General features: G+C 40.2%; 1 protein-coding gene across 2 annotated transcripts in view; it reads left to right on the top strand.

Annotated features, from left to right (window-relative positions):
- The first annotated feature begins 8,051 nt into the window (after nt 1–8,051).
- Nucleotides 8,052–26,679, top strand: part of ADSS1 (adenylosuccinate synthase 1) — a 28,641-nt gene continuing 10,013 nt past the window's right edge. The window contains exons 1-8 of one of the 2 annotated variants that reach the window (XM_084207667.1): nt 8,052–8,320; nt 21,155–21,257; nt 22,692–22,754; nt 23,503–23,553; nt 23,897–23,963; nt 24,350–24,457; nt 24,815–24,896; nt 25,803–25,929. In XM_084207667.1, coding sequence (XP_084063793.1) covers nt 8,135–8,320; nt 21,155–21,257; nt 22,692–22,754; nt 23,503–23,553; nt 23,897–23,963; nt 24,350–24,457; nt 24,815–24,896; nt 25,803–25,929 — 787 coding nt within the window. In that variant the 5' untranslated portion in view covers nt 8,052–8,134. Of the gene's footprint in view, nt 8,321–19,348; nt 19,473–21,154; nt 21,258–22,691; nt 22,755–23,502; nt 23,554–23,896; nt 23,964–24,349; nt 24,458–24,814; nt 24,897–25,802; nt 25,930–26,679 lie in introns of those variants that run through there. The other variant, XM_084207668.1, reaches the window with a different exon arrangement.

Genomic DNA, 26,679 nt, shown 5'->3' with positions numbered 1-26,679 from the left:
TTACACATAGAAAGCAACTGCAAAAAGCAGACTCCTAATTCAATTTTATATATTGATATATCCAAGGTCAAATACAAGAGCTTTCCTCTGGCAAAATTCTTATTGTCTGTTTTTCAACAGCACTTACTTGTTTGGCTGTAAGTTACAAGCTGATATATGATAAAATGTCAGCAACAAGAATTGCTCTTGCAATAGTAAAAGCATCTAGTTTTCAAGAGCTGGGGAAATCAGCTGATATTCTGCTGCTTAAATCTTACTGGGTCACTGTTCTATTGCTTTGGCTTTTATAAAGCATATAATAATGATTTAGAAACTGTGTATGGAGGATAAGTACAACTTTCAGTGCAGAGTTTACTTACAATTGCATTGTATTCTAGTAAGTGTTTGTAACTCAGGACGTATTTCACTTTTGTATATCTTCATTTTAGTAAACAGAGCTAAACAAAAGTACCTGAATTTGTGAGGCTTATTAGTTGCAGACTTAAATCACATATTACTAGATCCTGAGCAAGTGCTTTTCTTGTGCTGAGAGTGAATACAGTAATGGTATTTTTATTTTATTTAAGTGCAAATGACAGGACAGATTATCTGGATCTTAATCTCCTAAAAAGATGGTGAATAAATGAGGGGAAAAGCAAGCTTCTTAATTGCATCTGGCAATATAAAACTGCTGAGCAGTTAAATCAATTCCCTGTGAGAGCTAGGAAATTCTTTTAAAATTCTTAAAAAAAAAAAAAAATCTTGACCCTGTACCTGTAATCTTGTACCCTCTTGGGTACCACTCTGTACCCCAGAGTTCAATGAGTTTGCCACAGTTTTTTTACCGAGAGCCTGGCAGACTTCAGGCCATGCTCTCACAGGTATAAATGAGAATAACCAATTGCAATGCTCCTTTAATCTCTTTTAAAATATACATCCCCCTGCATAATCTCCACCTCTTTATTGGCAGGAAAGATTCAAGTTGAGCTCATCTCATTGAAATTTGTCTTTAAATCTTTCCACAGGCTTTATGAAATCTTATTTATGTGTGCAATGTTTACTCAAAGAGCTGAAATGATGTGAAGAAACCTCTAGTTTTGGTGTCAGCTTGATTATTTGTTGGGCAGAGAGAAAGCAGTTGTGGACACCCCATCCCTGGGAGTGTTCAAGGCCAGGCAGGATGGGGCTTGGAGCAACCTGGTCTGGCAGCAGGTGCCCCTGCTCATGGCAGAGGGCTTGGAATGAGATGATCTATAAGGGCCCTTCCAACCCAAACCATTCACCTATTCAAGGTTTCAGTCTAGGATGCAAGAGACTAAAATAACCTTTGCATTTCTAGTCAGCAAAAAGAGATCTAAGGCAGCAATGTCTGTCACATGCCACCTGAAACTCTTAAATCTTCATGCAATCTGGAGTTACTGTCCAAATACAATTTTGTGGGGTATTTGCTCTGGTTTATACATTGAATGTTCATGAGGGAGGGATTTGGTAGCAAAGCCACCTGATGTGAGAGCTTATGGCTGAATGGAGAGCATGCTCACACACGTGGAAATGATTGCAGGTTTAGGTGGCAGCTAAATAACTTCTTAAATGTTGCTTAACTATTTGACCTGGGCATCTAAACAGGTGTATCTCTCAATGTACCTTGGAAAGTTTGGGTCAAAGTCTTCAGAAAATACCTACAGCACTGGGACATACACAGTTAGTAAAGTTGATCTAATTCAAAGCAGTTAATGTTGAATCATTTCTGCCTAAACTCTTCTCAAAAATACCCCAGGACAACTGGAATCCTGAAGTCTGGACAAGCTGGTGCTGTGCTCAAATGTGATCCTTATGACTAGTATTGGAGCAAAGACGGTCTTATTCACAGCTTTTGTTTCAAGCTTACTAAAGCCTTACACACCTGTCCATTCTTATCAGATTAGTTTGTTAATCAAATAAAATATGCAAACACTTTTCATTTCATCCTACACACCACAGAGAAAACACATTAGCACTCCCTTGTAATTTGCAGCAAGCTTTACATATTTGCAGGCTGTTATCATGTCACCTTTGGTCTCTTTTTATTGGACTAACAGCTTTTCAGCCTAGGGCTTTCCTAGTATTTGTATCTCAGGATTTTCCACACCTGCGTTCATGCACTTGTGGATCTCTTCCTGACTTTTTTCAACTGGATCTCATCTTCTGCACTCTGCAGAGCTGGATCTTCAGCAAGGCTCAGGACAGTGAAAGGACACCTGCCTGCATTTTACAGGTTGTTTTTCCATCTCAGCAAGACACTTGGCTTCTTCTGCAAACATGTTAACAGTTTGACCCTTTTTCAGAGAGGCAGAGTGCTCTCCAGCATGATACTTGTTGCTGTCATCTTCATTCACCTGCACATTCAATAAATACATTTTTTTGCATGCTTCAAGTCTTTCATGGAAACCGAAAATAAAGTGGAACCACAAATACTGCCTTTCTGAGTTGATGTGTTCTTTATCCAAATAATTAGCTCTTTATTACTCTCCAAGTATAGATCTTCATGTGCTTTTGCACCATTTTACTATTTTTAACAGGGATGTGAACAAACAGGTGTTTGGCAAAAATGCAGTTCTGAAAAGAAACAGTATAGTTTGGGTTAATTTATTCTGAAGTAAATCTAAAGTGCACTGCTTTAATTGTGCGCACGTATTTTGCTCTTATTAGTCACCCAGAACTAAAAAGCACTGCATTTTTTTATCTGAGAAGGCAAATGCTTGATGTTTTTCCTGTGAATTTGCAAAGGTCAAGTGTTGCCAGATGAATTGGTTTTAATGGAGGAGCTCGGAGTAACAGAGACACCAATTCTGATTACTGAGCTACAAGCTCATTCCCTTCTTTATGAGTACCCAGCACCCAGGTGACTCACAGGGGACAAAGCTGCTGCTTTCCTGTGGCCCTTACAAGTCTCATGGCACTCTGCATGACCTCACTGTTAATATCTTACTCAATTTAAAAGTCAAACATTTGCTTTTAACTGAGCAAAATCTACCTTGGAGATCAGTTTGTTTTTTCCACCTCACACATCAATTTAAATCCACTGATTTCAGTGGACTTAACTTTCCTTTTAACTTGGTGTTAAAAGTGTGGCACGTGCTGTCTCTTTTCAAGTAATTAACCTGCTTTGTATTGTTTCTATGCTGAGTTAAATCATTTGAATTTTTATAATGAGAAGTGTTCCCCTGGTTGATTAGTTTGCTTTCAAAGTGTCCAGTAAAACAGTTTACAGAAACAGAAGGTTTGGCATTGGTGGCACAAGAAAGAAAATAAAACTGGAGTTTATGGCCATCTCAGAACGACAGTGAATGTACCTTTTTGGAAGATATATGGAAGTTATAAATGTATTCTTTGTGGCTGAGGGCCACAAAGACCAAACAGCAGAAAAGTCTGTCATCTCCTGTCAAAAAGACTGGAGTCTGTCCTTAAGCAGGCCAATTTACACATAGTCACATCAGGATGATTTGCTTTAAAAAAAAAACAGAGCATAACCAAAACCCAACCAAATGCAAGAACAGTAATAACATTAATCTGGAAAAATATTTCAGTTCCTATACAACTAGGTATAGTATAGAGAGTACCATAAAGAGAGAAATAAAACAAATATGCAAGAATGGCAATGTTAAATGCCATGAAAATAATAAATAGAGCACCAACATCCTCTCTGACTCCAAAATATAGCTGTAAATAGCTTCTTCTGCAAAGGAACATCACCAGGAATACGTATTTTTGAAGCAAAGGATGTTTTTGTATTCTCTCTGTGTGGAGCTGACTCGCACGTCATCAGTTTTGAGGAGAATTAGAGGAGAATCAGTGAGGAACGAATGATGCAACTGCTACATTTCACTGTCCTTAGGGCTTCTGCTTTCAAATTGTAAAAACAACCATAAACACAATACCCAAAAAATATTTATTTCACAATGAGATGGCACAGTTTTTGTTATTTTATGGACAAAATTATTTTGTTATTAATTTGCAAAAAAACTCTGAAACATGCCAGAATGGTAAGGGAAGCTTTAGAGGAAATTTTGAAAGAAAATAAAGCCTGGAGGTAAATGAAACCATGGTAAACTACAAAATGGAAAAGCAAAAGCCAAACCAGATCACTCTGGCACTGGCTCCCTTTGACAACTATCAAGACAGATGAAATGCAGTAGACATGGACTTCATTAAGACACTCAATGTAGTGCAGAGTATGGGCTGAGAACAATTACAAAGGCAGCTAAAGAGAAGTCATTAACAATAATTTCTGTTGCTCAGCAGGACCAGAGTGGCTGCATATGTTTAAGGGAATGACAGACCAGTGCAGAAAATTTTAGATGAGGTCCACAAGCTGTCACTCTGTGGCTGGAAGAGAAAATGGCCAGTGCTGGGTGCTTCCACGTGAGATGGAAGAAGTTCAAGCTCAAGTGGTCTGATGTTGGGCAGTTTTAGACTGCCTGGTACCAGGGCAAGAAGCCCAAAGAGCCTGTGCTCAAGGAGTTGTGGTGCATATTAGCCTGAAGGAACCAAATGTCTTAAAAGAATTCACAGTAACTAACTCCTGTATTTGGTCTGGCTGAGATGGAATTAATTTTTCCCATAGCAGGCCTCCTAGAGCTGTGCTTTGCAATGGTAGCTGGAAGGGTGTTGGTAACACATCAGTGTTTTGGCTACTGCTGAGTGGTGCTCACACATCATCATCTCTCCAACATTCCTTCCTTCACAAGTAGGCTGTGGGAGGGGACATAACCAGGACATAAACAGCTGACCCAAAGTGATCAAAGGGTCTGCTTGGGTAAAGTGAAGAGAAAGGAGGAAGGGGACCATTCATTATTTATGCCATTTGTCTTCCAGAGCAACCACTAAATGTGCTGAAGCCCTGCATCCCAGGAAGTGGTCAAACACTGCTTGCTGATGGGAAGTAGAGAATTATATCTTTTTGGCTTTTCCTTTGCCTGTGTGCACATGACCTTTGTTTTTGCTTCAGAAAACTGCCTTTACCTTTACCCATGAGGGGTTTTATCATCTTATTTTCTCTGCTCCCATTCTGCTGAGGAAGGGAGCAATAGAGCAGCTCAGGGGTCAACTGGCTCCGGCCAAGGTCAGCCCACCACACATCCTTCAAACTGAAATAATGTTCAAGATAAAAATAAAGGTTAAAATTCTATAACACAAAATTCTAAAACCCAAGCTGGAGTCTCATCTCACAGGCCACAATAGATCACATGTGGCATCTGGCTGTGAATATATGCATGAAATGCCAAGCAGCTGAATTGTGCATGTGAAGTGTGAATAGCAGAAAGACTCAGCGGTATTTCAGTGTGTGAGATACCAGCACTGCAGTGAGGTGTGAGAAAGGAGCTGACTCTCACCACGTATGTGAAACTTGGCAAGTCCAGGAATATCTTAGGTGAGATATTTCCATGTGAAAAGAGAAGACTAATTGCCTGGTAGAAAGTAACAGGGAACTTGACATGGACCACAGTGTACAATTCTCTCTACCCATATTCAGGAAACATGAGCAAAAATCAGAACAGGTGCAGTGCTGGCAGGTGAGAGTGATCAGCAGTTTGAGAGTCTGCCTTGAGAGAAGAGCAAAAAAATCTTGTCTTTCTGCTGAACAAAACAAAGCTGGAGACTGGATATAATTATGTCTATAAATAAACATACAGGGAAGGGAAAGGAAGAAGTATTTAAACTAAATGGCAACATCAGCATAGAACATATGGATATAAATCGGCCAGAAGGCTGGAAATTAGCAGAGGTTTCTAACTAGAACAGCTCTGGAACTTATTCAATAGGAACAGCGAGGTGCTGTGTGATTTCACTGACTGCAGAAGCCAGAGAACTAGGCTCAAACATCAGGAGCTCCCTTCCTGTCTTCCATATTTATTACCTCCACTGTTTCCTGCCATACTCAGCTGGACCATACAGAGTGTTAAATTTTCCCTACCTCTTTTTCCTAGAAGAAACACTGCAAATGGGAAAATTGAAGTAAAGCAAATGTCTCCTCCTTTTGCCATCATGAATCCCTACAAGGTGCAGGAGTCTGGATTATGACCTATACCTGCACATACATAAACACATACATGTACGTCTATAGGAATGGGTAGAACTTTACATGCACATATACAAGGCTTAAAAATGCATCTTTGAAGTGGGCTGTGCACACTGGATATTTTTATTTCTCAGGAGTTCATTAGAGTATTCCAATAGTTTCTTTTCATCCTTCTGCCAGAGTAATAGGTAGTGGAACTACCCTTCTGCATTTTGACCACTGCACAAACTATGAGCTTGTGTAATCTCATAAATAACACAGCATCTCATCTGAGTCAGAGTGTAAGAGAGGCAATGTGTCACTGCAAAATGCTGAATTTCTGTCCCTTGCTCTCTTGGTAGGGATCACACGCACGCAATTGCCAGGAGGAGCATGGAAGCAGCAGCTGGTGCAGTTCCCCCTGCACTGAAGCTGCAGCCTGGTGTGTTCTGCTGTTTTGCCTCCATGCATGTGTGTGTGTGTGTGCTGGTACATACATGCGTTTTTACACCTCACACCAACACCGGTGCGTGTGCCTCAGAATAATCTGTTAGTCTTACACATTTCAACTCACTTTTATAAAGGACACTGTGCCAACATGCCTGGAGCTACAGAGCATGTGCTGCAGAAAAAGCCAAGCCTAGCCTGTGACCATGCATGGGGAAGGGGTTATAGGTGACAGGCATGGTCTGTTCGCCTGTCACAACTGAGAAGTGGGTGCTTAAATCTGTCCTTGTGACACGGCTCCACATGCTCACTTGTTTGTCTGTCTCAAATGGATGGTCCTGTGCAGGTTGTTTTTGGCGTCAGTGTGTGAGTGTATGTGTGGGTGTGCATGTGTGCCTCGCCAAAATAGTCTCGAGCATCTCAGGCCATGGAACAGACTATGCATGTGCCTGTCAACAGGGTAAGTGCCAGTGCAGTAACAACAGTCATATGTATTTTAGGCTAACGTGTGTGTCAGTCAAACTCAGAGTGCGCCTGCCTGCGTTTCTCAGGCCAGTGGGTGGATGTTTGTGTCTCATGATCCCTGTGTGCTGGAGCAGCTTGTGTGTCTGTCCCTTTCCTTCTGATTGTCACGTATCACAGGGTACTCCGAGGGTACCTGTGCATATGCCAGGATTCTCGGAGTGTGCAATTCCCTGCATGTGTGACAGCAACAGTCCCAAATGCCTCAGGGCAGCATCCATCTTGCAGTGACAGCAGCCTGTGCTCCTCGGGCCAGTGCCTGCCTGTCTGTCTGCCAGTGACACAGGGTCATGCGCCTCAGGACTCTGTGTGTGTGTGTGTCTCATGGGGACAACAGCTCCTGTGCCCTGACACCTCAGTAACAGTGACCGTGCTTGTGAGTGTCACAGTGACAGTCACACACCTCAGTAGGACACGTGTCCGTACATCCGCGTGACACAGCCTCACCGGCCTCAGACTGCTGTGACTGCCACACGCCTTGAACCCACCCGTGTGCTGTGACTCTGCCATGCAGCCCTCTCCCTGACAGAGTGACACAGCTTCAGATCTCTCCGTGAGAGCGCCTCACAGACTGTCTGTCTGTCTGTCTGTCAGTACCACAGGCTCACCTCAGACTCACGTGTCTGTCTGAGAGTGAAAGGGCCTGCCTGCATCCCTCTGAGGCGCCCATTACATGCACACCCTGGGGCTGTGCAGTCCTCACGGTTCCACCGCCTCTGTCAGCTGTGCCTGTGCGCAAGGAGACCGTGACTGTGAGGGGACCGTGCTTCGGTGGGTGCTCCGTGAGCATGTGCGTAAGGGGTCTGTGTCTGTGAGGAGCACAGCGTGTGGTGTGTGTGTGAGGGGACTGTGAGTGTGAGAGGTGCTGTGAGAGAGACCGTGTGTGTCAGTGTGTCGGTGTGTGTGTCTGTGTGTCGGTCTGTGTGGGCCGTGCGTGCGAGCGAGCGCGGCCGGGCAGGAGGCCGAGGCCGAGGCCGAGGCCGGGGGGCAGCGGCCCCGCACGTCAGCGCGGCGCGGGGCGGGCGGCGGCGGCGGCGCCCTTAAATGCGGGCGGCGGCGGCGCGGGCAGCGCGCAGGGCTCGGCGGCAGCGGGGAGCGAGGCAGCGTGAGGCGGCGGCTGCTGCGGCCACAGCCACCCTCCCACCCAGCATGTCGGGCACCCGGGCGTCCAACGACCGCAGCGGCCACCCCGCCGCCGGCGGGCTGAAGCGGGCGCGCAGCGAGCCGGGCGGTAACAAAGTGACGGTGGTGCTGGGGGCGCAGTGGGGGGACGAAGGCAAGGGCAAGGTGGTCGACCTGCTGGCCACCGAGTCGGATATTGTGTGCCGGTGCCAGGTGGGTGCCGAGCCGGCTCTTTCAGCCACCCCCTCGGCGCTTCCTCACCCTGCGTTCCCTTCGGCTCCCGCTTTCCCCCAGCTTCTCTCGGCCCGGCGCCCTCCTCCCCGTGCGGGTCCCCTCTGTCCCCCGCTGCTCCGCCTTTCCTCCCTCCAGCGCTCTTTCCTTCCAGCTGCCGCTCCTCGCCCCTGCTGTTTCTCTCCCTCCCCGCTCCCTATCCCCAGTCCCCGTCCCTCTCCCGCAGCCAGCGGCGGGACGCGAACGTGCCCGGGCGGGAGCCGTGTGCCGCACACACCCCCCGGGCCGGCCCAGCCCGCCTGCGCCTCCAAATGCCACTCGGAAAGAAACAAGCCCTGAGCTATAAATATAAATAGCTGACCCCTCACGATAAGCGACACTGAATGCCGAGGTGCCGGCGGGCGGGGGCCCGGGGCCGCCTGCCCGGGGAGGAGCCGCTCCGGCCCTGGGCTGCCCCGGGAAGCCGAGCCCCGCGGCCCGGGGTGCGCGCAGGGCTTGCGGGGATGTTCCCCTGCCCGTGCAGGGCTGGCTGGGTGTCTCTGGGCGTGCTGCTGCTCCGGGGAAAAGCGCTATGAGCCGGCCTGAAGGCCAGCCGTAATTAACCTCAGAAGTCTGCCAAAGTTTTACTGCAGGGGCTGTTTTGGATGGACGGACTGTGTTCCCTGCAAAGTGCCTGGAAGTTTATTCTAAAAAATAAATATAAAAGTGAGCATGAGTAAAATAGGGGAAAAAAAACAATTCATGTAAAAATAAGGATTTAGAGTTGCATGAAAACAGGAAACATCTTGCATGACTTTGTTTGTAGGTATTTTTGAGTTGAATAGATTGTAAGGATTCCCAAAACAATGTATTTGCATAATATAAACGAAATTAGACGTGTAGGTGATTCCAAATAGAATTGTAGAATAGGTTGGGAGGGACCTTAAAGATCATCCAGTTGCAATCCCAATGCCGTGGGCTGGGACATCCTCCACTAGACCAGGTTGTTTAAAAGATGTATCCAGCCTGGCCTTGAACACCTCCAGGGATGGGGCATCAATAATGAGAATAATTTCTAAAGAACTGTTTTCAAACATTAGTTATGAACATATTAGACCAATACAGCTAATATTCTGTCTGTTGTCTCTTTAAACTATGCGAGCACATTAAAAAGTAGTCAGTTTAGTCCAGCTTAGCTGGTATGTACCATGAAATTTATTCTGCTTTAAAATGCATAATAGCTACTGAAAAGCTACATACATCCTTGAATCCAAGGTAATAAATCCAAGGACATTTTTCTAATTAAGTGTATTATGTAAATAAATGTTATCATGCAGGTTAAATATTTAGAAGGTGGAGGAAGTATTTTCATTTGGGACATTAAACTCCCAAGATCTTGAATCACCTTGGGGAGAAGTTTCCCTTCAAAAGGTAGCTAATGAATATGCATTACCAGGACCATACCTTTTTTTTTTTCCTCATATTTATTTCTCCCTTGCCTCCCCCAGTAATGTGTTACTAGGAATTTAAACTCAGGCCTAGGGATTGCTTTGGTGAGAAAAAAATAAATAAAAGTTTTAGCTGAGGAGGAGCATTTTATAAAGGCCCCTGTCAAACAGTGAGTTCTCATGGGGTTACTGTTACTATTGCAAGGAGTCGTGTTGGTTCTTTTTCAGGCTCAGTGTCGTAGGGTGCCCTGAAGCTGCTTTCAGGACAGATCTGCTGTCCATCCAGCAGCTACTTTGGAAGCGTGGCCCCCCGGTGCAGCCTCAGGATGCCCTGTGAAGGATACAGGAGCGTGTGTGAGAGCATGCCTCAAGGGTTAGTGTGTGATGGCTTAGATGGTTTAATGTGCTGCTGGGCACATTGGATTGTCTTCCTGCAGCCTGATGAGATGGGGATGGATGGAAGGCAGGTGGAGCTAGAAAAGCTCTGGGCTCTTTTCAAAAGAGTCTTCCCCAATACAGTGTGTGTGAGACTACAATAGCATTCCTGATACACTGGTTAGAAGGAGATGTCTTCAGGATTAGGGCCAACTATAAAGCATTTGAAAAAGAAAATATGAGTCATGATTTATTTTTGAGTGGCAAATATTATGTAACTTTAAAGAGGACTGTATTTTTTTAATACTTCAATGGGTGTTTTGCGCATTTGGTAATTTTAATTGTGCCATTTTAATAATTTAATATTTCCTATTTTCAAAGCCAATCATGCAAGTAGATAATGGCGAATGATTTTTGCCTCTGTTAGAAGTCTGTTAAGGCTTAGTAAAGATATGCACATATTTAAGGATGTGAACAGTACTGATGAGTTCTCTCAGTGTGATAATGGCAGGTCATTAACTTACAGATGTAATCAGTTTGAGGAGCACTTCATTAATGCTGTGTAGTGCCATGAAAAAGCTGAGTGTTTGGACCAGAACCTTGTTGCTTCACATTGCCCCTGGAAACTAAGAAAAACTTTCAGTGCCATAGCACTTGCGTATTAGAAGCAATTTCTTAAACAAGAAATGCTGAATGACTGACTTATGAGAGATTTTAGAGAAAATGTCAGAAAAATTTGCACCAGACTCTTTTATTAGAATACGATGATTGTCAACATTATTTATTACCTGATGTCTTATCCACTCCATTTTCTGAGACATTGATGGAAATTATGTTGAACAGTTTTAGTCCGCAGTGAAAAGGAAGTAGAGAAAGCTTGAAAATTAATATCTGAAAAATGGATTTTCAGGTCTTCTGAAATCATGTACCAGCTAGAGTAATTCTTCATCCCAATAGGATCCTCTTCAAGCTAACTTTTAAAAAGGTGAGGCTGCCCTCCTCTCTGTGTAGGGATTGAAATTCAGGACCAGATTTGAGTTTGAAAGGGGTTTTAAAAAACAGTAATTCCTTAATGTTTCCATGAAAGGAAATAACTTTCATTAAATGTTTCTCAAGTATTTTAGTGTGTTGTTTGTATAAAAATAATCTGTGACATCGGTTGCTGCAGAGGAAACGAAATTCTATTTTCTGGGATACTAGACTAAAAGGCAAGAAGGTGGGTGGCAATAAAAGTCCATCCCAGGCACAAAGGCAGCTTTAAAGTATATTAAAAGAAAATTCTGCATTGAAACCCCAGCCTCTGTAATTTTCCTGAGCATTAAGGATTTCACATAAATTGATGACTTAATTTGTTGACCAGGGCTTAGATTATACAGTCGGAGTTCAAAATAATTAGGTACGCACCATTCAGTGACACTGAAATATGTAACATAATTTAAATATGAAATATTAGTTTGCCAGAAGTAGTTGATTTCATTTCACCTTTATACTTGTAACATTCTTTGTGAAAGAGGATGTTTCAGAAAGGGTAAAAGATCTCTGAATGCTCTTAAGGATGATGCTGTACAAAACTTTTCACAGGCTGCTTTCAATAAAATACCAGATATACAGGCACACAAAGCCATATAAAGAAGCAGAAAAGGTATTTCTAAACAAACTAATAACAGCAGGCTGTTAAGGAACTGAGTAGATTTAATGGAGAACATCAAGAACATTTTTTCCTGTAAACTGCTCTTTCAGCAAGCAAAGAATTTCAGAAGAAAAACATAAAAGGCTAATATTTCTTTCTTATTGTGGCCTCCTGGGGCATGGAGCTGTCACATGATGCCATACTTTTAATCCCTGATATATTTTTAGGAAAGAGTAAAAACAAAGATGTCAGTGGTACATATTTCATTTTGATGCTTCTTTAAAAAAGAGGGTTTGTGTATTTGTTTAGAGCTTTTAACTAAGAGAATATTCTGACATAAAGATGGGAGTTCACTTTTTATGTAGCCTCTTAGCATACTGTCAGAGTATCACATGAAGTAATTTGGGTACATCTAACATAGGAAGAGAGCTTTGGTGTTGATCAAAACCTGATTTCAGATTGTGACTTTATCTGGGGTAGCTCTCATTCCAGATGTACCTTTCTCACTTCACCTCATTGCTTCTTTTGTGTCTACCTTCAAATCTAGAGCTGGTGACTGGTGTTAGCTACCAGGGTTTTAATTAGCTGATCTCTCAGATCAGTTTTGGAGTATGATCAAAGAGTCACCTGTCACAAGTGCCAAGGGCCAAGGTGGTGTGCTTCCAGAGGGCCTGCTTGGACTAGAGCTGTTCCTAAAAAGTCACACATCATAAGTTCTCAGTTAACTGAGGCCAGCTGGTTGTCATGCAGTTCTAGCTGTTTCCTTAAGATGAGACTACATAAGGTACACTGTAATAATAACTTTTCACTAAAAATGCCCCATAGACTTGATAAATTCAAAGGAAAGGAAAAATTTTCCAGAAGCATAAGGTGAAAGACAGGAATGCTATTGCTACTGAGTGTGTAGAGGGCCTTTGATAATCACCTCTACCTGTCACAGGTCACATCATGGTTACTGAATAGATGTGTGAACCAGCTGCAACACAAGTGCATGCCTTTCTTCCCTTCACACCAACACCAGTGGCAGTGATTCAGCAGCAGCCACTAGACCAAGGCAGTTTTTAAGAAATTTTTCAAGCTGTCATTCGGTGCTGCTGTTCCAGTGTGCCCATTGCCCATGACAATGCTGGATGTGTCAGTCCTGTGACAATTCTGCCTTCTGGAAATCTGGAAACAATCTGTCTGATGTTATCTGCATTCCCTTAAGAAGTGACTTGTAAGGAGCAACACCAAATGGTAAGAATGTGATTGCATTAAGATCTGTTATTAGATTTCTTAAGCTTCTCATATTAAAGTTTCTGTTTTGCAGAAAACAGGCAGTCACTTTTAAAAATATTTCTTCTATCAAGTCTATGATTTCAGGTTAAGAATTGCTTTATTTTCAGCGATGATCTGATCTTTTGAGGCACATTACAAAAATTGGACAAAAATTAAAGCTGATGTTAATAGTGAAGAAAAGTTGAGGAGGTTGAAAAGGTCTTTTGTGGTTGGTTTCCTTGGACTGAGAGGTTTAACCAGGTCATAAACCAAGGGTGTGGAGTGGCTTATTTCCTCTATGTAGTGGACATAAACAAATAACTTTGTTTTACCAGTAAGAAAATCCTGGCAACATGTTTGGTCTGAGGCAGCATTGCAACATTAAAGAACAATTTAAGCAAGAGTGAAGGGATGTGCCCAATGCTTCCATAGAGTAACTGTTGTATATTATTGTAGGTTCCCCATTTCCTTGTGTTAGTGTTTTAATGAATACAATGTAAATTTCATCTGTTTTAGTAACAGTGCTTTGAGGAATGCAAAGGAAAATACTGTGGGCAAGCAATTGAACAATAAAAGCCAAGCGTGGCAGAAATGGCAGACTAGTAGTTTCTCTGGGTGCTTTAGGTGCGAGATGGGGAGGTTTCCTTTGTTCCCCTGTTGCTGCTGACAGGGCAGGGGAAGCAGCCACACGTTTTTGTGACTTGTCCCTATTGATCATGGGCTACTGGAACTGTTTGCAGCAGGGATTAAATTAGGGCAGTTTTATGTGATGATTATGTGGAGTTACAGGAGCTGGTTTGCTGCTGTTTTTCTCTGTGTGTCATGTGTTGCTCTCCTTTCAATGAGATTTAACTGTGATGTTTAGTGTCATTTTTCCCAGGATAAAGTAGCATGGAAAGGCTTTAATCTCCTAATGATTTAGTGCTTGATGATCTTCAGTGAAGAGATTCATGACCTTGAAGTCATGAGTGTAGAGTGACTGCAGGACTGTTGTTTTTGATTTCTCAAATGTTTGGGAAGGTTGATAATCCCACTTGCATGTACACTCGTACAGGTTTCTTAGTCATTTTTTGCAAAATTCCCTGCAAAAACACAAGTAGGTTTTATTTCACTGTTCAACACAGGAGAGTGTGAGTTGTTTCTTTACCTACAAGGAAGTAGTCCACCCTTCAAAATTTGAAAAATTTTTTGTAGCAATCTGTTGCTTCTGAGGTACTTTATCCAATTTTATTTTTCATTATGCTTATCCATACTTACATGCCACACTATATCACTTTAAGCTTTAGAACAACATGGTGACACTGCTATTTTAAACTAGCCTTTCCTTTGGGCATCAGCAAGATCATCTCAGGACCACCAGGATTATAAATACTGTATGAGAAGGTCAGGTTTAAAGTTTCCAAATCTCCATAAGAAAGCAAGCTTAATTTTCAATCCCCTTTATAAAGCCTGATGAATTTATTATCCTCTACAAGCATCAAAAGAAAACAGCTGAAAATTAAACTGAAATTACATCTGTTCTATTTCATTCCTGTTCTTAACTTGTTTACGGATATAAGAAAAGTTATGTTCATATCCTTGGATCATATTACTTCCCACAGGGACGTGACTATGCTTCTTCAGCAGAGAAAATTAAAGACGAGCAGACTTATCTAGGCTTTTTTCATGTTTGGTTTTCTTTATTTTAGTATTCTGCTAGCATTAGAATGTATTTTCCACTCCAACATTTTCTACCAATACACCTTGAATTTATATTCTTTGCATCTGTTGCTGAAGTAAATATGTATTTTGTTATATAGTGGTCTGTTGTGATATGTTGTTTTGATGTGACTTGACAAAACAATTACTTCAGTTTGCGACAAAATAACCAGTGCGTGTCTAGTTTGCCTACACTGTTTGTTGTTTGAAACCTGAGTTGAATTAGACTTGGCTTTTGCAGTTGCATTTTTCAGATGCTTAGGAAGACCAAGATATCTGTATAAGTTAGGATCATTTTTTGTAGTAAAGAAATAATACTACATTATTGGTGCAGTATATGATATAAGCGTCAGAGTTTTTATTTGTGCTACAAATAATTTTATGTTCCTTTAAAGGGTCAAAAATCTTGCTCAGTTGTTCTCAAGAATGTTTGTGTTTATAATCATACTAATTATCTCATGAGGTTTTAGAAGGTCTCCTCCCATGGGAATTTGGGAGTTTTTGAAAAGATCACTATTTTAGTTGGGACAGTGGGTTCCTGTGGATTTTGCTCCTTTGAGACAACAAAGGGGTGCACTTGAACAGGGCAGGAGTCAGAGCAGTTCTGTGCAGAGTTGTTTGTACTTGAAGTCATTACAGCAACACAGTCTTGGGAAAGAAGAGCCTAACAAACTAGATTTGGCTGAGGGTGGTTGGGGTCTGGCGACGCACCTGCAACTCACACCATTTGTTTGTCACCACCATAGCTTTAAAAATCACCATTCCCCAGTTCTTGTGGTCTTAAGGATACTTCTGAATATTCCCAACCCACCTCTTCCCAATGGGTTGAGTTAAAAAATAAAAAACAAAGTCATGGTTCACCTCTTGAAATCTGAGTTGGATGTTACTTGGCAATAGTTAAACTGGAAAAAAAATAGCAAAAAAACCTTCCAGTTTTTACAATTTAGTAAGGGAAACTAAAAAGCACCTATGGCAACAACCTTCCAGCTGGAATGTGCAGCACTTGCAGTCATGGACAGATGTGTTCACACATCTGTATAAGTTAGGTGGTTCAGTGACATTGTGTTGAAGGGTCTACGTGTACAAAGCAGTACACGTTGCACTTGTCTGACTGGATGTTTTTAATACCAATGATGCTCAAACCTCATTTGCAATGGTGTAAATAACAATAAATCCCATGAAAGTCAATGCATCTATATTATTATAAAGTTAATGTCAGAGCCAGTCATGCTGGTAGCAGTTATTAGCTTCATTTATTCAAATTAGTTCTAGGCAGTTGCTGATGTAAGTTAGAAATAGCCATTGTTAATTAAATTGTAAAGAGAATAAACAGTTTATGTAATAATGTTTTTTCTTGTCTATTCACATTAAAAATGCTACAATAAACTGAACAGAATTACTCAATTCTGGTAACAAAACAGAAGTATTTCGTAGCCTGCTTGATAGTATGATGAGAGGTATCTGGCCTGCAAATAAAGTTGAATTTCAGAAAATGTTTTGCTGTATTGATGGTTGGAATTTGTATTACTGGGACACTTGTCATGAAGAGAGATATGCAGGAGTCACAGCATTTGTTTTCAGATGAAGGCTTCCCAAACTGCTGGTTTGTGGCTGGTATTTCAATTCATAGATTATAAATTCATATAATAATGCCAGAGGGGATCATCTTGTAATCTTGTCCCCGTACCAAGGACACAGTATTCTAGTGGCAGTTGCATGACTGCCAAAAGGAGAGGTAATACAATCTTTCTACTCCTACTTGATATTCCCATTTATACATGCGAGGTTTGCCTCAGGCACGTCAGCCAGTACTGAAACTGTGCTCAGACAGCCCCATGTGCTTCCTAGCACAGATAACTCCTTGAACTACGTTTTTGTTTCTAATTTGTGTATTTATACCTAGTTGTGATATTTCATACATTCACTGCATGTAACAGTGGCTAAGTGTGCTGCTGGTGTGTCACACCGCGGTGGTGTTGGATGCAGATCTTCAGTAACCAATTTCTGTTATTTCCCCATTGTTAACTGGAGGAGGGTAAGACCTCATCACTGTGGGACCCATCAAAAATAAACCTGTTTCTTGTTCCCACTCTATTCATAGCTTGAAACAATCATCAGGTTTTAAGGTTTGTATGTGATCTGATGATTTTTCTTATGAATCTACTTAAACAAATTGTGTTCAGGCATTGTGAGGAGCCCTGAGCCAATGAGGGATGTGCCAACCAGGAAAGCATCTGGTAGCACTCCTCCACACTGCCTGCCTGGCTAGAGCAGACAGAAGCACCTGTGAGCATCAGGACACACTTCCTCCCTATTCAAGCATGTGTCATTAGGCTAACTGGGAGAATCAAGTTCCTGCTGCAGGTACTGAACAGCCTCACTGCTGCTCTCAAGAGAAATTCTCTGTCTTGGGATGTTTTGGCTGCAGAAAATAAAGAGATTATTTAGAAAACAATACAGGCCAAAGCAGCTGCCTTTAAGCAGTTTGGGAGGTGGGTTTGTTTCTTCATGCCTTTTGTAAGTTCTACGGTAAAGACAATGACTGTCCTCTGGCAACCTGTTCATAATAATTGTTAGTTCCCTGGTGCTGTTTATGCCAGCTACAGTTGTTAACAGTGGTAAAATATAGCTTCTCAGTTTAGTATATTGATGCAATTCTGGTTTTCAAGCACTCTGGAATAATAATCAATTGATACAGTTCGGGTGTTCAAGCACTCTGGAATAGTAATCAATAGTAAGCACTCTGGAATAGTAATCTACTTGTGGTATTGGATTGATGTATTCAGTACATCAATCCAATACCACAAGTAGATCAGTACATAAAAAGCTTGGAAAATGATTTTTTTTTTTTTTTAACAAAATGCTGTACTGGAAAAAGACTGTACAATGTTCATGGGGTAGTTTAGTTCCTCTAGCTCTTTCTAGTACTGGGACAATATGTAATTTTACACTTGGATTATAAAATTTCAGAAAATATGGATTAAAATCTTACAGAAAAAAAAACCAGTTTTTATCTGAGTACAATGTAATAATTTGTTTAATCATTAAATAAACCTCCAACCCCATTGCACCTGTGGAAGGGACACACTCTGGAGCAGAGGAAGTGTGTGAAGAGTGTATATGGATGCCACTGGAACAGCTCCTTCCTGGGAATAGCATTTCCTACAGCAGAATGGTTTAATGGGGGTGCCCAGACTACACAGCAACTTATTTCTAGCCATGCCATCATTTCACAATACAGATCATGCCAAAACGGCACTGATGAATAATCTATCAGAAGTTGTTGCCTAACATTCTCTTTGTTAGAGACATTTTTTAGGAACTGCAGAAAATACCATCTCTAGGGACCTAGGAAGCTGCGAGAGGTTGAAGAGAAATAAATTTCAGGTGGTCTCAGTGCTGCATGGCAGAGTCTGGATATTAGGTGGAAGTTTATGATGTTCTCATGTTTGAAACAAGGGCCAAGCAGAGGCTCTAAAAGTTTTTTGGTCCAAGAGGAAGGAAGCATTCTGAGGGTCCAGAGAACACTGTCACTTGGTGTGCTAGTGTTCACAGCACTTTAATGAAATACTATTTGAGGGAAGGAGGGGAGCTCACACAGTTGCAGTGTACCAGGCAGTCCTCTGCACCTTCAAAGGTGTAGTCCTCAAATAAACCCCAGATAAGGTTTTTAGGTTCACTTATGAATGAAATGGCTCATACAAGCCATATATTGACTCAAAAAACTGGAGTAAAATTAGAAAAGGAGTGGATGTCTTTAATATCTCAGCTGTTAGGCTGCCAATATGCTGTTAGAATATGTATGTAACTGAACATGAGAAATTACTGAGATGACCAGATAATAAACAGAAAATATTTCATCAAACCAACATCAAGTTTTGCAAGTCTGTGGTCATTTCTCTTGAGTAATTCAATGCTCTGCTATCACTTCAATTGTATTAATAAAAGTATAATTAGTTAAGCTGTAAAAATATACCTGGAAAACACTTGTATAGGAAACAGAGCAACAGGAGCAGTGCAAAATGCAGTTACAGAGATGTCAATACTGGTTTTTAATTGGAGAAATGCTGTTTTAGGTGGTTTGTCACTGAATTTTTGATGTGTGTTTTCTATCCAGATGGACTGAAACTCTATCAGAGATTTTGGTTATTAGAAGATGTACAATATCTGATGGTGTTTCTGTGCTTCAGCATTTTTTTATGTATGCCAACTTTTACAAGCTGCTTCATTAACATCCATTTTTAAGCATTTGCTAAGGAAAGAGCATTTGTCTCTGTGTCAGTTATTCAGGGAATTTTCCAAAAGCATAAACTGTTTTTCATAAGAATTCTCATACTAGTGTATCCCGCCTTCTGAAATTTTAGGATACAAGAAAATACCTTTGACTATAATTTAGGAATGCTGCTATCTCAGATTGTGAGTCCTCAAGCCTGACTTCGTTTGTTCATGTTGATTAAGAAAAGTAGAGTATAGCTATAGCATTGTGACAACAAATACTTTTGAAGCAGCCTGGTTCCCCATTTTCTGAGCAAAAGAGGAAATTGTTGCTTGTAGTAGAGATTAAATTGGTGTTAAATGATGGAGTTAATTCTTTTAAAGTTTCTGTCTTGCCATTGTCTATAGGTGAGCAGAAAAGGAAGGCTGGAAGTCCCAGAAGAAGTTACTAGCTTTATTCTCAGCCTGATAATAAAATAATCCAGTGTTTCAACCAATGCAATCCACCAGATTCAGACCTCTTATATATCATGTAAGGTACTCTCCTGCCTGATTAATTAACCTCCTAGATAATTGAGTGCTTTTAACTAGATCCAGACTCCTACAACTGCTTTATTATATCTGGGAGGCAAGAAAAATAGCCAGGATTCTCTGGACAAGTTATAACTCTGCATTAGCAAGACATTTCGAAATCCTTCCCATCCCAAGGATGAGCTCTCCATCAGTTTTTACATCAAATGAAATCTGTGTGTACTATTTTTTCTAACTCCTCAGCTCTCCCTTAGCAGCTTATCTGTTTAAACTTAATTGTTGAACTCAAATGTTCCAGAGCATAAAAATTCTTTTTATCATGTTTGCGGACATATTTCCTAAAGTTCTCCATCACACTGCTTAAAAAACATTCTCTTTTTGTAAGCCATAGTTCTTATTTTCTTAATGTTGTGTTTCAGCATTCATCCACATTTTGAAATGATTTTCAGTTGCCATTTTCCTGTGTTTTACAAACAAAAAGTCAAATGAGTAAATGAAGAATGAATTAAAACTCAGAATTAAATTGTGTTCTAGTATTCATTTTCATAAATGACTGTTCTTTCTCAGCATTTTTATCTAACTCTACTCATTCAGCCAACACTCTTTATTTTCTGCAAATTACCAGTGGCAGTCTCAGTTCCCCTTCCAGTAGATGCCCTCTTTCTAGACAGTTTAAATCATTCAGTTCTCATATCAAAGATTGTAATCATTTGAGAAAACTGAAGGCCTGTATCACCACAGCACATGAGTAGTCAGGTTTCAACCTTATCTGTGGGAGACAAACTTACATTAAGACACAGCAGGAAAAAACACTAAGCCTGCTGAGAAAACCAGACCTTTAATTCTTAATATTTCAGGTCAAATCAACTCACTACCTTGATTTGCTCACTGCTTTCCAAATTTCTGTGTTGCCACATAATTCTCTTTTAAAAGAGTTTGTGGAAAAGCAGTTTAGTAAGGAAAATACAGGCTCCTATTCTTGGTTCTGGTAGGTAGTCATGTAAGTCATGAATTGTAGCAGACTCCATAAAGTGCTGGTGATGGTGGTAAGTGGGAAGATCATTTCTTGACTGTTTTCTGGGGTGGTCCTCTGTGGGGCCAGGAGCTGGACTCCCATGGGTACCTTCAAACTCAGGATATTCTGTGACTGACAAGGTCATTCAGTGTAGTTGCAAAGTCTGCACATGGTTCCAACCTGACAGAGAGCCTATGTCTTGAACACCAAGAGAAGCAGTAGCTGTTTGTGGTTGGGCAGGTGGGAAGAGCTTCCATTCAAAAGGAAATACTGGGCTTAAACTCAAGGAAATGTCTGTGCACAGAAGATGTCTAAAAAGGATGGGCTTGTGTAGGCATGTCGGAGACAGGACCCCAAAAGTGGTAGTTAATTCCAGTTTCTGCTCCCAGAAAGCTTCAGTTCTTGCCTAGCTTATGCCACCAGTCCTGTATTAACTCCTGCTCTGCCCCAGCCCTGCCTTGATTTCATGGTATCCTTCTGCTTCACAATTCTGCAGTCCTGCTGAACACCTTTAACTCCCTCACTGTCCTGTTTCACCCCTGTTTACAACACTAAAACATGTTAAGAAATAGTGACCAAAGACATGTATAAATAAAAAGAGATGCTCTTGCCAAATTATCTGCTTAGAGGTTAGACCATTATTCTTCACATGTTTCTGTCTCTTGCAGGGTGGGAATAATGCAGGCCATACTGTCGTTGTTGATGGGAAAGAATATGATTTTCACCTATTTCCTAGTGGCATCATTAATCCAAAGGCAATTTCTTTTATTGGTAAGACATTTTGGAAATTATTATAAAAATGACATTGTGCAGTGGATAGCTGGAACTGTACTTTGTAGTAACAAGGAAAGAAAAACATGACTCTCAGTCAGATTTGCTTTAGCTTCAGCTGTTTGACTTTTATGTCACTGCTGCTTTAACATGAAGAGTTACTCTACTTTCAGTGTCAGTTTAGTTTCCACTGTTAGAAAACTGAAAGCAAGAACATCTTATCATGTTCCTTCTTATACTTTATGGTAAAACTTGGATCCCACCCTCTACTTGTACTTTCTTTTTATAATTTCAGAAATATATTTACTATTCCTTGAGCACACAAATGCCAGGACTTAGCTAAATAAATAATAAAAATTATCTTTCACAGCTCTTTACTGACTTCAGAAATAGGTGCCAAAATGCAGGGCTCTACTTAGAAGGTCATTATCCAGTCCCCTTTTTGTTCACATCACCAGCTGTTTAGGGTGATGTTGTATTTTGCTATAAAGATACTTGGTGCAGATGGCATCATAAAAAGATTTGCAGCATTCACTGGACATTAAACTCATATTTAAATGGTAGGCAAATTTAAGCCTCTTATGCAAAGTTTTGATTATTTCTGAGAGAAATCATGTACAGACTGTTCAAGAAATGAGTGTAAGTTCTAGTGAGTCATAGAGTTTCAGTTTTGTTCCATTTAATAATTTCCAAATGGATAACTAGAATCTATTAAACATTTTTTTCTCTCAGCTAAATATGGGGTGTTGTCTTGCTTTCCTATTTACTCCCTTGTCAATTAGTAATGACTATAACTTGAGTTATGCTAAATTTAGGCTGAGACAGGCTCTTGCATATATTTCTGACATTCCCAAGAAGGAGGGAGCAGCTGTTTCCAGCCCACTGCATCACTAATCCTCCATGTCTCGCCAGCACTGCTCTTTATCGCTCATGGGTTCTATTTTGTAGCTCAAAAGCAGGGGGAAGGCATTGCTAATGTATCACAGCACTAGTCTGAGCTGAGTTTAAAACAAAGACCTGAGTATTGAAGAAGATTTAAATATTTTCACACAGGCTTGTCAGTGTGGTAAGGCCAGGGACTTCTTTGAGCTTTTTCCTGTGAACAATTGAGGCTGAAGTTGCAGGGCAAAGTCCACCATGAACAAAGACAAGAATCTGCTTACCTCAGCTGGCTGTGCAGCAGCCTGGCATTCACGCCTGAAACAAACCAGCTCTGCTTTTCCTGAGCTTAGCAGCCCAGCAGCTGCTTACCCCAAATCAGGATTTATCCAAAAAGTTGTCAAGATCACTTTGTGTGAACTCTAGTTTTACTTCTTAAATAAAATTTTAGACAGCAAGTAGAGGCCTTGGATCCTAAAAGGCCTTACAAGCCTTACATTCTAAAAATAAGTGTTTTATTCCTTGCTTTAAAATAAATCATTTATGTTCCCAAAGGTAATGGAGTGGTTATACATTTACCAGGCCTGTTTGAAGAAGCTGAAAAGAATGAAAAGAAAGGTTTGTATCAAGTAAATTTTAACCTACCTTTATATTGGCAACCAGACTGAGGGTTTTTGTAAGCTGTTCTCTGACCATAAGTATTAGTGCACTAATAACATTCTGGATTTTAAATGAGGAAACAGTATTTAACATGTTGAAATGTGTGGTAGTCTTTAGATGTATTTCCAAAAGCAGTCTTTTCACGGGTTTCATGGAGTTTTATGGCATTTGATGCCACATTGGAAAGAAAATCAATTCAAAGTGTGTGCTAAGCTTTCCTTGACCTCAAATAGGGATGATTTAACCCAAAATTTCTATGCCCAAATATAAACTCATTCTGATTTGAGCAAGGCTTTAGACCCTCTAACCTTCCAAGATCTTCTACTTCTTAGATTGTTTTATGCTTCTATATAGAAATTCTCTATTTTCTGAGGCACAAATAGAGTTTAAATGATGTGTTGTGTAGCAAATTAAACAAGAATATTTATTTATTTATTTAAAGAATTTTGTGTAAGCCACAGCATCCTGGCATTTAAGTATCTTTGTCCATACCAAAATGAGAAAGCTGATAAGTCAAAAATGAGAAAAGTTTCTCAACAGAAACACTGCTGCTGTTTGATACTGTTTCATGGTTTATCCATTTTGTCTACAGTTATCTTAAGAAAAAGCCATATAAACTAGCAGAAAGACAGAAAGAGTAAAAGCCAATGTCAAAGCTCAACCAGTCAGCACAGCTGAAATCCTACCTTTCTTCATCTTTTGACAGGTTTGAAAGATTGGGAGAAAAGACTGATTATATCAGATAGAGCACATATAGGTAAGTGAAGAGTGAAGGGGAAAAAACCCTCACAAATGATTGCTTAGCTCATGAGGCTAAATTAAATTATTACTCCACAGAGCAGCTGTGTATTTGGTCTAACACAGCTTCTTATTATGTTGTGTAACCTGAAGCATGATAATGGAATCTGTGTCCACTGAAGAGTGATGTTTTACATGTTTTCACAATGTTTAAGGAATACTCCCTCTGTTTTCACTTGAGGAGGCCTGTGCACTGTCAATGACAGCAGAGGCACTTTGTCTTGGAATTATGGATGTCTGTGATTCAAAGAATACTTTTCTCCTTTGTTGTCTCACTATATCCATTTGATTTTCCACTGCAGTGTTTGACTTTCACCAGGCAGTAGATGGGCTCCAGGAAGTGCAACGTCAAGCACAAGAAGGCAAAAAGTAAATATTTTTAACACCCTCATTTTATTAATAGCTACGCAAATTTGGAAAATCTGTGTAATTTTGGAAAACAGAAATGCTGTGTGTCTCTGAAGAGCCTTGTTGATGTTAATAATTCTGGGCTTCTGTTCCTACTTATGTTAGTGAACAAACTGTCAGCCAGACCCAAGGCCTCATGCTTTACTGAATACCACAAATATTAGCAATACTTATGCAAAGCCTGAAAGGTGCTAATATAATATATTTATTATTATAGAACTTTAATATCTTTTTATGTCTCAGATATCCTGCCCATTATATGATTTTGCTTTGACAAAATTACTTGGCATAAAGTGTATTTTTGCATGTATTTATACATTTTGAGGGGGATGTTTCTTTTTACTTAGTATTGGCACAACAAAAAAGGGGATTGGACCAACATATTCTTCCAAAGCTGCACGAACAGGCCTTCGGATTTGTGACCTCCTCTCTGACTTTGATGAATTTTCTTCAAGGTACAACTATTTTCATTTGTAAATATTGTGTTAAAGAGTGATACATTTTGCCTGACATATTTGCTTTTAAGGAGATGTTTTTAAATATGTGTCTGAATTTTGTATATAAATTGTCTAGAAGGAGAAGAAAACTGGAAAGAATGTGTATGTGTGTTTCCTGTACTTCACAGAGTTTCTCATAGTTTAAAAAGGAATTTTGAAAATTGGGAAATGCACTGGTTGAGGTGTCAGATTCCTGAGTTATTTTCTCCCTATAGCTTTCAGTATATACTCTATATAATATAAACTGAGTTCTTGCCAAAGGTTCTGTGATTCTGTGACTATGTTCCTCATAGATACAATTTCAATTCTTTACAGATTTAAAAACCTGGCACAACAGTACAAGTCAATGTTTCCCTCATTGGAAATTGATACAGAAGGACAATTGAAAAAGCTAAAGGTAAGGATTTATTACTTGAAATATTTATTTTCATTTTAAAAGGTAAAAATGAAGTGCACCAGACATACCACTTATTGAGCTAATTTAGATGGAAAATGCATATGTTCATTACTATAAAAGCTTTTAATAAACAGTAGCTATGCTTTGTAGTAGAATGTGCTCTCTTGCTGTAGGCATTAATGTTAAGCTCTGTGGAGGATTTAATTCTCCTATAATATTTTCCTTTTTTGAATGTTGTTTAAAATGACTGTTGTATCAAAGAAGTCAAGAGAATGCAGGGTGATGACTTCAATTGGTGTCCAGTGTGTCAGTGGGACTTCCTTGCTTACTGAAGAATTGTTTGTGGAAGCATGTTTCAAGATCCTGGTATTACAAGAATATTGTCTTTTTAATAAATACAAATAAATCCGGAAGAGCCACTGGTAAAACAGCTTTCATGAATATGTAAGCAAAGAGGATGTTGAAAATATCTCTTACCTTTCCCACATTTTTTCTTATAAGTTTTTGGAGCTGACACCCTAAAGATATTTTTTAATGTTCAAAAGGATGGATATGTTTTTCATTTGGTGTTTGAACTAGTTCTGAGTCCCATTCTCAGTGTGGCTAGACTATAGCACACTATCTAAAGACTATAGCAACAAAATTCAGTAGGTATACTGCATCTCTGTGAACAGAAATGATGCAGAAATTATGGCATTCTAATGCCATAATAAGTAATATTTTCTTTTATGAGTGGTTCAACAGATTGAAAGGAGTATAAACTAATAGTTGTATTTTTCAGGAAAACATCGTTTTTGAGGCTGGAAGCTTAGACTTATCTGTATGTTTTGTCTTTCAAAAGTGAACACAGTGTTCTCTGCTTCCAGCTATTGTCTGGGGAAGCTGACATTCGTACTCTATTTGCAGGGATATGCTGAAAAAATAAGACCCATGGTTCGAGATGGTGTGTATTTTATGTATGAAGCTCTTCATGGCTCCCCAAAGAAGATCCTTGTTGAAGGAGCCAATGCAGCATTACTTGATATTGACTTTGGTACGTTATATTCTAAACTCAGCTTAACTCCTAAGAGATCAGTTTTATTTTGATTTGTGTTTATATTGACTTTGCAAACAGCAGGAAAATAGAGAAAATAGTCTTTCCTTAATAGGAACAGATCTCCCAGAAGTAAAGCTCATTAAAACAGAGATTGTATCATTAACAGGGTTAGTGTTTAGGGTTTAAATATTGATTTTTACTGAAGTTTATACCAGTGCAGCTAAAATTTCACTGCAGATATTCTTGTCTTGATTGCTTTTAAATGTGTGTGCACATTGCCAAACAATCCAGGTACTCATTGCAGTGCAGTTTAGGTAATTCCTTTGCCATGGGAGGAGGATTAAACTGGTGCAGCAACCTCTAAGTCTTGCCACTACAGTTGGTCTCTGCTCTGCTTTCTTACCAAAAGTCTAATTAAATCAATAAAAAAAAATATTAAGGACCGAAGAGATTCTCCAGTCCAGAGTCACTGTGTAGAGATCATAAGTAACCTCTTAAGACTTAGGCAATTTGCGGCAAATACTCAGAGCTGCTTGTAAAGAGCATTGGGAATGCCAGCCTGTGACCTTTACACCAGGCTCACCATGAATGTAATGGAAATAATTTCTGTGATACACAGAACGTTGAAAAAAAAGCTTTACACAGCAGAAGCATCATATAATAGATCCCGTGCCTAATGGAAGTGGTATTGAGATGCTTTTGAATTTCTCCCTTGTGTGCAATCCTCGGTGAAAGTTGTAAAGGATG

The sequence above is a fragment of the Fringilla coelebs genome (genome assembly GCF_963513975.1).
Source record: "Fringilla coelebs genome assembly, chromosome: 6".
NCBI lineage: Eukaryota > Metazoa > Chordata > Aves > Passeriformes > Fringillidae > Fringilla > Fringilla coelebs.
Note: the sequence above shows the minus strand (reverse complement) of the source record. Positions and strands in the feature narration are given on the sequence as shown.